The 16,216-nt window shown below is 41.6% G+C and overlaps 1 protein-coding gene across 4 annotated transcripts in view; it reads right to left on the bottom strand.

Annotated features, from left to right (window-relative positions):
• The window catches only part of SLC1A2 (solute carrier family 1 member 2), a 419,386-nt gene that overhangs the window by 32,264 nt on the left and 370,906 nt on the right, over positions 1-16,216 (bottom strand). For all 4 annotated transcript variants that reach the window (XR_014978712.1, XM_085643492.1, XM_085643494.1 and 1 more), the window contains exon 8: positions 1,683-1,877. Coding sequence is in view for 3 of the 4 variants with exons in the window: in XM_085643492.1 (XP_085499618.1) it covers positions 1,683-1,877 (195 nt within the window). In the remaining variant the exon portion in view is untranslated. The remainder of the gene's footprint in view (positions 1-1,682; positions 1,878-16,216) is intronic.

Below are 16,216 nucleotides of genomic sequence, written 5' to 3'. Positions count from 1 at the left end.
ATCATTGTAGGTGGAAAAAGTAAATGGTTGTCAATGGCCTTTTGAAATTCGATGAAATTTAATAAATTGGTGAGTGCATGGATGCACCATGGCCAATGAGAGGCATAGCCTCGAGTGAGCTGTGATGGACCGCCGCCAACATTATTAAGTAGTACATCACGCTCAGTAAATCAATATAGATAGTTTATGCCATGATATTTTTTGATGTAAATTTATTTAATTTTTTTTTAAACCAAAGCCATGATGCAAAGTTTTACAATTTGTGTAGTAATGCAAAATCACACTGAAAGGTCACTGAGAACTAATAGGAGTCGTCTCCCTGTATAAAGAAGGGATCACAGTAACTAGTATCATTCTCTCTAACGTAATTACTCATAGTTACTGAAAAATTACTCTGAATTATGTGTAATTATGTGAGAAGCGTTATCTAGTATTTAGCGCTATTTTCTTAGTGCAAAATGCACCCACGTGTCCAAAATGGACCCGAAGATACAATTTGTGCAAAAAAAAATAGCACTAAATAATTTAGGTCAGCTGGCACTCGCTTCTCTTAGGGCCACATGCATCAACGAGAAAACTGCTCGCAAAGGGGCAGATTAGCAGAATCTGCCCCTTTGCGACCGGTATTTTTGCATTTGGGATGCATCATCCCAAATACAAAAATCGCTATTTAAGGAATCTCTAAATAGCGATTCTTTAAATTGCGATTGCATTTAAGGAATCCCAAATTGAGATTCCTTAAATGCAATGCATGAAAGTTTAAAAATTCGCGATTTCGCTAATAGGGGGAGCAAATTACCATGAAGTTCAACTTCATGGTAATTTGCTAAAACTTTGAAAAATGCACTTTTGTGCATTTTTCAAAGTTCCATTTTACACACACACATGCCCTTGGGGCATGTGTGTGTGCAAGATGTATTCATATGCAGATTTCAGGGGTGCAACAGGGTGTCTTTTTGACGCCCTGGCACCCTTGAAATAGCATGAGCAATTTGCGATTCTCTAATTGGGATTAGCAAATTGAGAAAGTCCTCCCATTCATTCCTATGGGCCTCTAGGCCCATAGGAATCAATGGGGAGGTATTCCTTAATTGCGACTCGCAATTTGCGAGTAGCAATTAAAGAATGTTTAGAAATCGCTATTTTGTAAGCGATTTCTACATGCATAGCCTTTTGCTATTCCTTATTAGCGAATTCTTATTTTTCGCTATGAAGGAATCGCAAATGGCATTGTTGATGCATGTGCCAGTTAGTTCATTGTTCCTGTGCACCTGCGGTAGGATTTTTGACCCATAATTCTCTTAATTACACAAACTGACATAATCATGTAAATTCACATCAAGAGAAAAATGCATAATTACTGAAATGACTTCGATTACTCTGGCGTAATTATAATTTCGCCCAGGTCTACTGTAAAGTGACTGTCGTGTGCAATCTGTAATGCAGTGTAAAGTTTTTTTTTTATGCCAATATGATGCTGTGATAGTAAAATAGAATTTGTTGTTTTTCAATGTACAAATAAATGTGTGAATGTGCACTTATAACTACAGAGGACACACTATCTTTTTAAATATATAGCATTATTTTGTGACAGTCTGTATCAACAATCCTATTCTCTTTATGAAATTAGAATGGATTCATCTGTGTCTACTTAAAATTTAAAGAGAAAATTCTTGTCACACCTGACTGTCACAATCTGTCCACCATCCAGCACGATGCCATTCATCTGAGCGATAAAAATGGCTGCCACGGCTTCGTAGAGAGCGGTCCCGTCCATGTTGATGGTGGCGCCAACTGGAAGCACGAACCTCGTCACACGCTTGTCGATGTGAAGGTTTTCTTCAAGGCATCGGAAGGTCACTGGCAGAGTTCCAGCACTGCAATATGGGAGAAGAAATACTTTACTGTTACACACAGACCCAATCAATTCAGTGTAATTGCAGTGCACGCCACTGATATTATGGGTTTTGTAGGATCAATAAAAAGGGGATGGGTTACTCCCTCTCTGCCAGCCAATAGGTCGAAACTACACCAAAATAAAAATACATTTCCCTTTACTGCCATGGGGGAAGGCTGCAATTTCAAGCTCTGCACTCCGGAGTATCCGGGTGGACCAATGCAGATCCGGTTCCCCACCCATTTATTTTTAATTATATATGTTCCTAGGGCGTTCATTGGACTTTCAGCCCCTTGGGGTGGGTCGACGAGGGGACATGACAAAAAAACTGTGCAAAGTCCCCAATCTGCCTACTCCAGTGAGGGACAAACAGATTGACTTATGCTCCAGTGTCGAGAAGGGCCGGCAACCATCCATTCCTTTTTCAAAATATATAGTACCTGTTTTTAAATAAATTTATATATATATAAATATATATATATATATATGTGTATATATATAATATGTATATATATATATATATATCCATATGCAAGTTTGACGAGAAGGGAGCCCAGCCTAGCAGGTCGGGGCTTGTAGGCGACGTCACCGCCAATACACACCAGAAGACTTCCACGCAGCTTACAGCGAGAAAACAAGCCCTCCAGTCGGATATCGGGTAAATGTATTTATTTCTCCAACAGGCAAAGCATTACCGGTTTCGACCCTCACGTGGGTCTTCATCATATGCAAATACGAGGGGCCGTCACATCAAGGTTTAAATACACTTGAGGGTCGAAACCGGTAATGCTTTGCCTGTTGGAGAAATAAATACATTTACCCGATGTCCGACTGGAGGGCTTGTTTTCTCGCTGTAAGCTGCGTGGAAGTCTTCTGGTATATATATATATATATATATTTACTTATTTTTTTTGTAAATACTGCGTTCATTACATCAAGTATAAGTACCCACATGTATATTTACAGGAATTATGGTCAAAATATCACTGATATTTTTAACCCCTCCCCTGCTCATGACGGAGCCATTCCGTCATAAGCCACGGTTGCCGTGTGCTCATGACGGAGTGGTTCCGTCATGCCGCGGCCGTTGGCGGCCGCTCCGCCCACGCGGCGCAAATTCCCCACCTGTGCGGGCGATTAGCGCCGTGACGGAACCACTCCGTCATGAGCACAGCTCAACCGTGGCTCATGACGAGCACAGCGCCACAGCGCTGCCCCCCCCCAACCCCCCAGCGGAATTCCCGCCGCAGCGAAGGGGTTAATAACACATCTCGTGCGTATACACAGGTTCATTACTCGTAAGAACGAGTTGCTCGCACAGTATAATATAACTATATATCTATATCACAGCCCCGCTGAGTGGGCAGATTGGAAGATGGGGGCAGAAGGACTGTGAAGGGGTCACGTGGATTGAGGGCAACCAGATGGCAGACAGGCCGGTCCGCACATTTTGTTTTTATTTTACTAGTGTGTTTTTTCTGCCCTCGCTGATACTTAGAATGGAATCTACGGTAATGCAGACAGCTATTGCAGCAATCTAACTTGCAGAGGACGGGATCATGGAACTGAGCTTTCTTCGTTTGGTGTGGTCTGGGGACGCATTTTGCAACGTTGTGCATCTGGCAGCAGTGGCAGTCTATAAGAAGAAGTATTCTGAGCTCTTGGTTGGGTTGAGTCCTACACTAAGGTTTCTAGCTGAAAATGTATGTGAGTGTTTGTAAGAAATACAGAATGAAATGTTAGATGCATCATTTCTGATTTGGCAGAAAAATACTTTGTTTTTGCCTTTTGCAAAGAAAAGCATAAAATATAGAAGATTTCGAAGAACAAGATTATGCCTCTAAAATGTGCGGTGTGGGGAGGGAGAGAGAGAGAGAGAGAAAAAGACCCTGCAACTGAATTCTTGGGATATCAATTGGCAAATGGGTAGGATTTGAGAGTGAAGAGCACAATGACAAGGAGAAAAATCAATATATCTCACCTATGCAGGAGCTATTGGCTTTGTCAATGTTTTTGCTAGCCATATTGTCAATGTATAGAAACTAGGGCCTCTGCCTATCTCAGATTACATGAATGCTCATCCAGAAAACCAAATAAAACGCCCAATCAAGTGGTTTAAGATCACTTTCATCAAAATTGTTTGGTAATAAGCCAAAATTGCGGCCCTCTGGCTTTATAGAAGAAAACCCTGGGAGGCCTTAAGAAGTCCTTACGCTTTTTCAGACATTGAGAACTGTATGAGGGAAGACGAGTTTTGGAAGGCCTGGGGTGACGGAAACTGCAACCCTGTTATCGGTTTTTGCACAAGCATAGATCTATCTTACTGTGGTGCCACTGGGCTCTCAAGACCCGTGTCCGTGTGCTACGCTGTCATGCCCAGCACCCAGAACTGGTGAACGAGGCACGTTTAAAGGGGTCACTGAGTATCCGCAAGCCTGTGCGCTACCCTTATGGTATTTGTTTTAGACTTAGAGGGTCAAAGAACAATCCTGTTCTGTGCTAAGTAGTTTTTCATAGACCACTGTAAAATACCTTGCAAAAAGTTAGGACGCTAGACTGTTACCCAAAGTAAAGTTTACGGACACAAATTACTGTGAGAAAAAGTGCAGAAGAAAACTATGCCTGAATATTTCTAAATAACAGCTTTGCCTATGATCAGAAATATTCAGCTACAATGCAACATGTCAGTTTGATTTCCCAAACGTAGGATGTTGATGAGTGGCATAAAAAGAGGATTTTATGGTTGGTTTATTGATATATGCAACGTAGCGGAGGGGAGCGAGGGCCGTGTGCAAGCGAAGATGTAGGATTGGACTGGGAGGTGACTGGATGCAAGAAATGATAGGGGAATGAAGGGACACGGTCTGCAAACACATGCACTCTAATGGAGTGCTACAACAGAAAGAAAATAAGTACATCCAGAAGCGTGCAACTAGTAGAAGTTCACAGGCCATGGATAGGAAGCTGTACTTGGTCCGTGCTCTACCAGAGTGACAAACACACAAATAGAAAGTGAAACCAGTATTCACCGACCAATGAGAAACAAGATAATGAGAGTGCTGTTGTAGCCAACCAATAGCAAGAAATGAGCAGACACAGATATAATTACATGAGAACCGCTGTTGTTGATAATGCTTTTGACGGCACTGGTTCTTGTTGAGTAGGGTTGCCTTTGTATTTTGATAGTTTTCAGATGTAGGATGGCATATGAGTAGAAAACCTGATCAAAAGTGGTGCGAGAGTGAAAGATTTACACATCTGGATAAGATCTAACATCACAGTAAGCAAGTGTTTAGAAGTCAACGAGAAGAAAGAAATTAATGAAAGAGGTCCTAGTGGGTTAGACTGTTGAAATAAAGGTTGAATTCTCCTAGAGTGATGAGATGATGGAGTTTTTGGGAGACAGGTAGTCAGATCTTTTCTTTCGTGTATGATTTAGGGTTGAAAACCTGACAAAAGATTAGGGAATTGTGTAGAGAAGGTGATAAATACATGGGTTTCTTACCAGCGATCAGCCAAGATATAGAACTATATGGTTGATAGAGCGGAATGAGGCAGGCAGAGAGTGGACCATGGGATGGGATGTTTGATCCAACGCTTTAAAGTGACTCAGGAGTCCTTGGACTGCAGTCCCATCATGTTGTTTATCTCATCTGAGACTTTATAAAGAGGGATAAACTTTAAGCGAATAAATCCAAGCCAAGCCCTGCCCCAAAAGGCACAGTTGCATCTGGACCTCTAGGCCATATTTCCTCTGAAAGAGATGCCATTCAATCCTAGACCCAGAGAGACATCACAGGCAGACAGTACGACTGTTAGAAGGGCAGGGCTTGTCACAAGTTTCCAATTGATGAAAATGTGATTCTTATAATATGATTCGGATTAAAACCCTGGAGGAGACGGACGTCAGTCGCTTCCTCTCAGGATTGGTCACACCCACCATGTCACATAGAATTAAGACTTCTGATGCCTGGTCCTTTGATGTGTTCTCGCTTGGTCGCTAGATGCCAGAAGGAGGGAATGTTCATGTTTTCACATCTGGTTGCCATAGTTTCGCACATACGCTTCATGCCATGTTCGCCGCAAAGGCTTTTTTCAATTGAGTGCACATTTTGAGATGATTCTCGGATTTCCGTGGCATGAAGCCTGCGGTGTTAGTGTTCTCAAACCGAGGGAAACTATTTATATATGTATATATATCCTTTTCATCTATCACTTATCCTTCATTCTCCCAGTGCTATTCTGGTTTTTTCTTTTTTTCCACAGAAGATTCACTACTGTCTCTTTTGCCAACTGTACTTTATATAATTGTGCTAAACTAGAGCTTAAAAATCAGTTGTGTCAGCACATACACCCAGAGAAAATTCCATACAAAGTAAAAATGTTCCTGACTCTCCCCTTACATTTTGTGTAGAAAATTCCTCTTCATCCCTTTTTGGACAACTTTGGTAAATTATATTACATTTGTGCAAAATATAAGCCAAAAAATAGGTATTTTCAAATTGGTACAATTCAGTATTTTACCCAATTATTGACACATTTGTTCCTTTTGATTGTATTAAACGAGCAGTAGGTATGGCGCAGAGGGGATAATCACAGAGGTAAAATCCTTAAATTAGTAGGAAGATTAGGGGGAGAGGTCCTGGTTGGCATTGAGTGGCCTGTGTAAGAAGGATCAGCGATGCACGTGAGATAGAATAAGTACAAATCAGGCAAAAGTGAGAGCCGCGAGAGGGGTCTTCGAGGCACACTGTGCACTAAACACTGACACTGTAAACTGAAGATAACAAAGCTGGTACAAGTAGCATATTTACAAGTCAGAGACGGTTCTGGCACCTTCCCAATATATTGTTTTCTCCACTATTTACACTTTCCTTTGCGTCATATCAACTCCTAAGAAGCCTAGAGTGCATATTACGCAAAAAAAAATAATCTGGGTTCATGGCGTAGCACAGGTGCCCTGATCCCTACTGCAAACAGTGAAAATGACCCCATCCCCCCAGCTAAAAGTGATGCATAATGGCACCCTAGAATGCTGGTCCTGGTGCCACTGCACCTGGTGTACTGCTGATAGCCACACCCGTATATGGGTTATTCCAAATTCCCTGGAAAAAAACAAGCATATCAGCAACAACCGGCGATAATTATCGCTAAGCGCACTTAGCGCTAGGATAATTATCGCCGGCTAGCGTGGATTTTTATCGCTGAGATAGCGTGCTATTAGCAACGCTTATCTCAAAAGCGATAAAAATCCTCACGCTATCTGCCTAACGTGAGATTATCGCTGGAAACCCAGCGATAATCTCACATAGTGTGGCGTTAGCTTGCTGATAGGGCCCCACAAACTTAGCCATGATATCCACCTTCCATAGAATATCATGGCTAAGTCAGTCCTGAAGCAGGCGTAAGGAAAGTAGCGATAACAGGAGTTATTGCTACTTTTCCTGCCGCTATGCTTCATAGCGTGGGGCTTGATGATAGGAGAAATGTCGCTTAGCGACATTTCTCCTGTCATGTTAGGTCAGGAACGCCCACTTTGCATCTCATTAGAGATGCAAAGCTGGGCGTTAGGAATTCCTATGCTAAATCAAGTTTTCACACGTTAGCGTGAGCTTGCTAATTAGGCGATATCGCCTCGCCTTGCTGATATGCCCCATAGTAGAGTAAAATTGGGTAAATGGCGTAAATTGAAAGCTCTACTGGTGGTTTTCTTGTGTTTGTCTTTCTCTTTGTTATTTACATTCTTGGTCCTCTCCTTGGTTTCTATTAACTTGCTCAAACCCTGTCTGTTATGCAATCGCCCCCCTCTATATTGTTCCCTTGCTCTGGTCCTGTTCCTCTCGATTTTCATTCTTACTATCCTTTCCTTCGGCCTCTCTTCACTCCTGTGCCATCTTCATCTCTCTTCTTACTTCCCTTAACCACCCCTAGGAGCCTCCTTCACTGAAAACCAAACTCTTGCTTTATCTATAGGCAAGCCGCCCACCATGCCTATGTTAGATGTTCACTATCAGCATGGTCTGACTTGTCTGTTTTAAAACCATTTTTTTCTATGGATTATTTTTAAGGCGCTGCAGGTAGAAAATAGGCCCAGCCCAACCCCAGAAAAGAAACAGGTCCTGCCAGCAGTGAAACTGGACCCATGTTGGCATATACGTGGCAAAGGTTTTCCCTGATCCCAGCCCTGAGCTCTAAAACCAAACCCCAGCACTACCCCTACTGTTCTTTAAAAAAGAAAAAAACCTCAGCCATGAGCCCTAAATCTGGACCCCTGGCACAACTTCCCCTGGCCTGCTGCTCTCTAACAAAACCAGGCCCCAGTCCTGAGCCTTAAAACAGGACTCCTAAAGAAACCCCCATAGCATTGAGTGGCCTGTGTAAGAAGGATCAGCGATGCACGTGAGATAGAATGAGTACAAATCAGGCATAAGTCAGAGCTGCGAGAGGGGTCTTCGAGGCACACTGTGCACAAAGGCTTTTTTCAATTGAGTGCACATTTTGAGATGATTCTCGGATTTCCATGGCATGAAGCCTGCGGTGTTAGTGTTCTCAAACCGAGGGAAACTATTTATTTATGTATATATATCCTTTTCATCTATCACTTATCCTTCATTCTCCCAGTGCTATTCTGGTTTTTTCTTTTTTTCCATAGAAGATTCACTACTGTCTCGTTTGCCAACTGTAGTTTATATAATTGTGCTAAACTAGAGCTTAAAAATCAGTTGTGTCAGCACATACGCCCAGAGAATTTTCCATACAAAGTAAAAATGTAGTAGCATAACTCAATATTTACTAGCCAAACGATAAAGAGGAGTAGCTCGTTTTGTAACAGTCTGCGGCAAATATATTGCATTTTTGCAACAGGGGAGTTTGTGGATTGAGACTGCCACACTGCATAGTGGAATTTTACTACAGGAGGCCTTTCTGCTGCCTGACCCACCCCACCACGGCAGCCCAATATGAAAGAGCCTGGGGCATTCCAGGCATTCACATCACATTGGCTAATCCAAGACCAATTATACTGCGTAAAACACCCCACGCATTCTAGTCAGTCTCTCTGGTTCCGCTGGAGGGTGCGCAGAATGGAAGAATTCCAGACTCTCCCCTTACATTTTGTGTAGAAAATTCCTCTTCATCCCTTTTTGGACAACTTTAGTAAATTATATTACATTTGTGCAAAATATAAGCCAAAAAATAGGCATTTTCAAATTTGTAGAATTTAGTATTTTACACAATTATTAACACATTTGTTTCTTTTGATTGTATTAAACGAGCAGTAGGTATGGCGCAGAGGGGATAATCACAGAGGTAAAATCCTTACATTAGTAGGAAGATTAGGGGGAGAGGTCCTGGTTGGCATTGAGTGGCCTGTGTAAGAAGGATAGGCGATGCACTTGAGATAGAATAAGTACAAATCAGGCAAAAGTGAGAGCCGCGAGAGGGGTCTTCGAGGCACACTGTGCACTAAACACTGAGGTGCAGATTTACAAGCCCCTTGCGCCAAAGTGGAGCAAGGCGCTTGTAAATAAGCCCCTGACATTGTAAACTGCCCTCGGTCTTACTCCAAAGAACTGCCCTCGGATCAAAAACTCTAAGTAAAATAGGAATTGAAGATAACAAAGCTGGTACAAGTAGCAGATGTTACAAGTCAGAGAAGGTTCTGGCACCTTCCCAAGATATTGTTTTCTCCACTATTTACACTTTCCTTTGCGTCATATCAACTCCTAAGAAGCCTAGAGTGCGTATTACGCAAAAAAAAAAAATCTGGGTTCATGGCGTAGCACAGGTGCCCTGATCCCTACTGCAAACAGTGAAAATGACCCCATCCCCCCAGCTAAAAGTGATGCATAATGGCACCCTAGAATGCTGGTCCTGGTGCCACTGCACCTGGTGTACTGCTGATAGCCACACCCGTGTATGGGTTATTCCAACTTCCCTGGAAAAAAACAAGCATATCAGCAACAACCGGCGATAATTATCGCTAAGCGCACTTAGCGCTAGGATAATTATCGCCGGCTAGCGTGGATTTTTATCGCTGAGATAGCGTGCTATTAGCAACGTTTATGTCAAAAGCGATAAAAATCCTCACGCTAACTGCCTAACGTGAGATTATCGCTGGAAACCCAGCGATAATCTCACATAGTGTGGCGTTAACTTGCTGATAGGGACTCACAAACTTAGCCATGATATCCACCTTCCATAGGATATCATGGCTAAGTCAGTCCTGAAGCAGGCGTAAGGAAAGTAGCGATAACAGGAGTTATCGCTATGCTTCATAGCGTGGGGCTTGATGATAGGAGAAATGTCGCTCAGCGACATTTCTCCTGTCATGTCAGGTCAGGAACGCCCACTTTGCATCTCATTAGAGATGCAAAGCTGGGCGTTAGGAATTCCTACGCTAAATCAAGTTTTCACACGTTAGCGTGAGCTTGCTAATTAGGCAATATCGCCTCGCCTTGCTGATATGCCCCATAGTAGAGTAAAATTGGGTAAATGGCGTAAATTGAAAGCTCTACTGGTGGTTTTCTTGTGTTTGTCTTTCTCTTTGTTATTTACATTCTTGGTCCTCTCCTTGGTTTCTATTAACTTGCTCAAACCCTGTCTGTTACGCAATCGCCCCCCTCTATATTGTTCCCTTGCTCTGGTCCTGTTCCTCTCGATTTTCGTTATTACTATCCTTTCCTTCGGCCTCTCTTCACTCCTGTGCCATCTTCATCTCTCTTAGTACTCCCCTTAACCACCCCTAGGGGCCTCCTTCACTGAAAACCAAAATCTTGCTTTATCAATAGGCAAGCCGCCCACCATGCCTATGTTAGATGTTCACTATCAGCATGGTCTGACTTGTCCGTTTTAAAACCATTTTTTTCTATGGATTATTTTTAAAGCGCTGCAGGTAGGAATAGGCCCAGCCCAACCCCAGCAAAAAACAGGTCCTGCCAGCAGTGAAACTGGACCCATGTTGGCATATACGTGGCAAAGGTTTTCCCTGATCCCAGCGCTGAGCTCTAAAACCAAACCCCAGCACTACCCCTACTGGCCTCAGTTCTTTAAAAAAAAAAAGCCATGAGCCCTATATCTGGACCCCTGGCACAACTTCCCCTAGCCTGCTGCTCTCGAACAAAACCAGGCCCCAGTCCTGAGCCTTAAAACAGGACTCCTAAAGAAACCCCCATAGCTACCTGCCCTTATAAAGAAACCAGTCCTAGCCCAAAGCCCTAAAGCAGGACTCTGGAGCATCCCCCACCTCCAGCCCAAAGCCCTGAAGCAGGACTTGGCCCTGAAACCCCTCTGCCCCACGCCCTCCTCTGCAATTCCCCGTACCTCACGATAAAGCAGCTCTTCAAGGTTGGCATGTGGGTAAGTAGTTTTTTCGCTAAAGAGGAAGGAGAAGGGTCTCTTCGTTTCCCTAACAACGCTGATTGACGTACTTATGCCTTTACCACTGTTACCACGCATATGCCCTTACTACCAGTACCACACATATGCCCTTACCGCCAGTACCACACATATGCCCTTATCATTCATACCTTTACAAATAATAAAGGAATATGTGTTGTAAAATAACACTTGGTAGCGTATATGCGTGGTAACGGTACACAAGTTGTAACGACCGCGTGGTAAAGGCTATGCATGGTAACAGATGCGTTGTAATGGCTGTGTCCTCCAGGGCGCATCTTCTGATCTATCTTAATGTTAGAATATCGAAAACAACAATATCAAAGTGCCAGAATATTGTGTCAAGATATTGTCTACAACATTAGTGAGTTTACATACTTTGAATATAAACTACCAAAATATTGTGTTAAAAATATTGTGGAAGAGACTATCATGAAAAAAGGCAAGCATATAGGCCAGTGTGGGTCTTGGCAGCTCTGAGCACCGGAGGGCGTCCGGGTAGATTACCGATCCCCGGCCAGTAGGCTCGCTAGACTAACGCGGTCAGCAGAAGCGCTTATAGTGGAGTAGCGGAATCCGTTCATGGGATAAAACAAAATTGCACTAGTGAAAAGTGCAAAAGTAGCTCGTATTACAGACAGGGAAGAATAGTGCACATTACTGTGAAATCGCAACAAAACCTCTAGGATTATATTCAAATTGAAAATTGTTACAGGTGCATGAGTAACTAGAACTAATGAGTGGCACAAAGCTAAACACAATACTATACCTTTTTTTTAGATGAGTGCAAAAACATGTATCGAACTTTAAGAGGGGTACATCAAAACAATAAGATCGGAAATGGAAGAGAGACAAATGTGATGGAAATTAGCTGCCGAACGGACACTTAGCAATGAAACGAATAGTAACCATGAGGGAGATATACATGGGCAATATAATAAAACACTGACTCAATTGATCAAAGAATTGGAGAAAGCAAGAAGCATAGAGTCAAAACAATAGTGGGAATCACATCGTTTTCCAAATACCTGGAATTTGGAAGAATACCTAGAGGCCTCCACATTATGGTATTACTCACCTATGAGGACATGGGTAATGATCTCACAAAGGAATAATGTATGAATACTTGGGATTGCTCTATGAAACTCGTAAATATGTTCATAAAACAAGCAAAACATAAAATAGAACAACAAACTGAAAAGATAGAACTGTTAACAAATGAAATAGAAAAGGTCAAGGACAACACAGAAATAAGAGCTATTGTCGAAAATAGAAACTCACTCCTCGATAATGATAATGAAGTAATGAAGAGGAAAGCCAGGACATTTACCCAAGACAAACTAGACTATAAATATGAGAGAATATACACTTTTGCCAAGAAGTATGATGATTGAGAATGAAGGAGAAAATGGGCAAGTCCCAAGGTGATGCAGGCAGCGAAATAGAATATAGCTCGGAAGCTGGATCCAGTGCTGATGAGGGAGGATTCTCACAAGGAGCTATGTCTACTGTGCTTGATGACACATGAAGGAGTAAGAGGCAGAGCACAAAGAACCAGACAGAGGAAATGTAGGGTAAGATGGGTTAAATAAAAACAGAGAAGACCAGAAGGAGGAAATAAGAACCATGTTGGGAGTGGATATTACTCATCACAAAATCATTGGTTCACATCTCCTCTGTTCATTTAACTAAGAATCAGGACAGAGTATTGAATCTTGGTTTGACATACGGGCCCTTATCTGCCCCGGACTTTTCTAGCACTTGGATTGAGATCTACAGATTTGCTAGAAACCTCAAACGATATAAGAATTTTGAGATGAAACCAAAGAAATCCATTTAAGCATCACGTCTTCCTAGAAAATTATCGAACTTTAAAATTCATGATACCCCAGAATTGATGGAAATTCATGATTTAGCTTAATCACCAGAAACATCAGATACAACAGTGTCTCAAATTTTAGATCTAAATGGTATGAGGTTCGGTACAAGTATGCCCGCACGAAGTGGATGCAATTCAAAGAGCATTTTTTGCCCAAATTGCCAGTAGGCAATAAAATTTACCAATTTTACGAATTAGTAGTGGAGGATTTGAACAATCTGAAAACAAAATGTTCAACGAAAAGAAATAAATACAATTTGAAATAAAGAGATTGGAATGATATTGCAGTGCTCAAAAGGGATAATCCATCAACAATTAAACCTTCTAATAAGGGGGGACACTGTGTTGATGGATAAGACAACCCATCTCACGGAAGCAAAATGGCAGTATGAAAATACTAACCATTACAAGCATCTATCAAAGAATTCTATACAGCAATTATAAACTGAATACCACTTGATGTTGAAAGCAATAGATGTATTGGACAGGGATGAATACCAATACTTTCAGACCACACATCCTAAAATGGCAACAATATATTTCCTCCCAAAAATACATAAGGACATAAAAGCACCTCCTGGGAGACCTATAGTAAGTTCAATAGGGTCACTTCTTGAGTACACCTCAAGGTACCTGAACTTATTTTCACAGTCATATTAATGAGTCTGACATCATACTTTAAAAACTCTACTGAATCTTTAAAGAAAATCAATGGAATTTCTTCAGGGTCTAAATACATAATGGTCACTCTTGATGTAGTATCACTGTATACATCTATCAATCACAAGAATGGGTTGGCTGCATGGCACTACTTTTTAAGAGATAGACCTACTGCACCTTTGGAGCATACTGAAATGATGCTGGAAATGCTCAAATATTGTTTATACACAATGTGTTCACTGTTAAAAAAATGATTTATGTACAACAACAGGGCGCAGCCATGAGCACCTCCTTCGCCCCCACCTACACAAATATTTTCATGGGGTGGGGGGAGAAGGAGGTGACCTGAGCAGAGGAAAAAAGAACCTAACATGAGGAAGGTCATGCTCTGGACTCGCTTTATAGACAAGCTCTTCTTGTTATGGAGAAGGTGAGAAATTTGAATTGGAAAACTTTATTTCATGGTTGAATACTATCATTGGCCTGGGAAAAATGGTGTGGCCAGACACTACAACATATCCCAGAAAAGTTTTCTCCTTTGCATCATGGTGCATGCAATCCAAATGTGTGCTCCCCTCACTGTTGACTGTAGTATCTACAGTCAAATTGTGGAATGCCTGATTGGTTGAATGAAAAGGAGCTAACTTTTCTGGGATATGTTGCAGTGTCTGGCCACACCCTTTTCCCTACCCAAATTGATTTTCATGACCTCCTGTACCATTTATTGCACGTTCCTAATGTTCCTTTTTGTAAAAATTGCATTCCGGCCCATTAATTACACTTCATCCAGGCCACGCCAGAGATTTCGTCTCGACTGTGGATGTAAAGATACGACTCATAAATGACCTCTCTAACTAACAAAAATTTGTATTTGTAAAAAAAATTTTTTTTAATTTAAATAACTTTCCACCCTATTCCCATACAATCCGGAGTAGCAACTAAAATACAAATTAGTAATTACATTACACAAAATATAACATATATTATAAATTACAAAACACACCTAAGTAATTAAAATACAAATTCCTCAATTAAACAATTTACATACTTAACCATCAATTAAATATTTAGGTATACAAATATCGATATTTTTATAATTTATTTATTTTCCACTCTATTTCCTTATAAACCCAGCAACCCACTGCTAAATTAAAAATTACTAAACACATTTTTTTTTAAATTCACAGGATAAATTACAAACTGCACAACAAAAATAAAACAATTTCATTAATAAAGGAAATTAATAAAATGAATATAACTATAATATTAAATTAATTAAAAAACTATTAGGGGCCGATTCCGATCCTGTATTTTTTTTTCCCGTCCGACTCGTATCGGTACATTTTTCCATACAAATCGTACATGTCCCGTCCGACCCGTGAAGTACGATTCGTACGGGAAAAATACAACTTTTCCTGATCCGATTTGTACGGATCGGCCCGATCCTTACAAATCGGATCAGGAAAAGTTGTACCAGACGGACCTGGACACTTTTCCATACAAATTGTAAAAACGCAGTTCAACCGTACTAGTACGATCCGGACTGGCTTTCCGATTTACGATTTGTACGGAAAACGTCCCGTACAGGGGGAATGCCATTACCCGCTACGAAGCGAACTTTGTACGACTCATATCCCGGGAAAAGTTGTTCCTGGGGTGCAAGTCGTACAGGGGTACGAGTCGTACGGGGCATTTTTTTTTTATCAGGCCAGGACAGAGAGGCCATGTTAATTGTGGCTATCGCATTACTCTCCTGCCCCGGTGTAGCAGTTTAAAGCAGGGGTGGTTGATTTTTTGGGGTCATCCATAACAAATTGTAAACGAGTAGAAAGTGAGTGATAGATATTTTGCAGTTCGAGGTTCAGAGTCACATCATAGACAACTCATTCTTTAATCTTGTTGTATATTTTATGTCATCCAGGAGCCCTCTGTGAAAAACATCCTCATAATTCACTGTTACCCATCGCTAATTCTATTTCCTGTTATTGTTGTTGCCAGGTAGTATTGCTGTGACTCTGCCTGCTGGGTATCCGAAGGCTGGGATGCCCGCAGTTCCATGTAAGACAGCCCCGCAGCTAAGGCACGCCATAGAATCTCTTCTGCTCCATCAACCCTGGGCTTGTTCTTCTCTTTATCGGAGGTTCATTCAGAACCAGAGAAGATGGGACATTCCGCCAGCAAGGCAGCCCTTGTCGGCTCCAGCAGCGCGAGTCAAGAAATAGTTTGAAAGTGAAGCTGAAGTCATGGTTTGTAACTCTATCGTGTCAATGTTATTGTAAGAAAAAAAGAATTATACAAAACAAGAACCAGTAAGAGGGGAGAAGCTTGAACAGCCCCAAGACCATGTGTACAAGTGCACCTACATCAAGCCAGTATCTGTGGTT

This window comes from Triturus cristatus, chromosome 3_1 (assembly GCF_964204655.1).
Source record: "Triturus cristatus chromosome 3_1, aTriCri1.1, whole genome shotgun sequence".
Taxonomy (NCBI): domain Eukaryota; kingdom Metazoa; phylum Chordata; class Amphibia; order Caudata; family Salamandridae; genus Triturus; species Triturus cristatus.
Note: the sequence above shows the minus strand (reverse complement) of the source record. Positions and strands in the feature narration are given on the sequence as shown.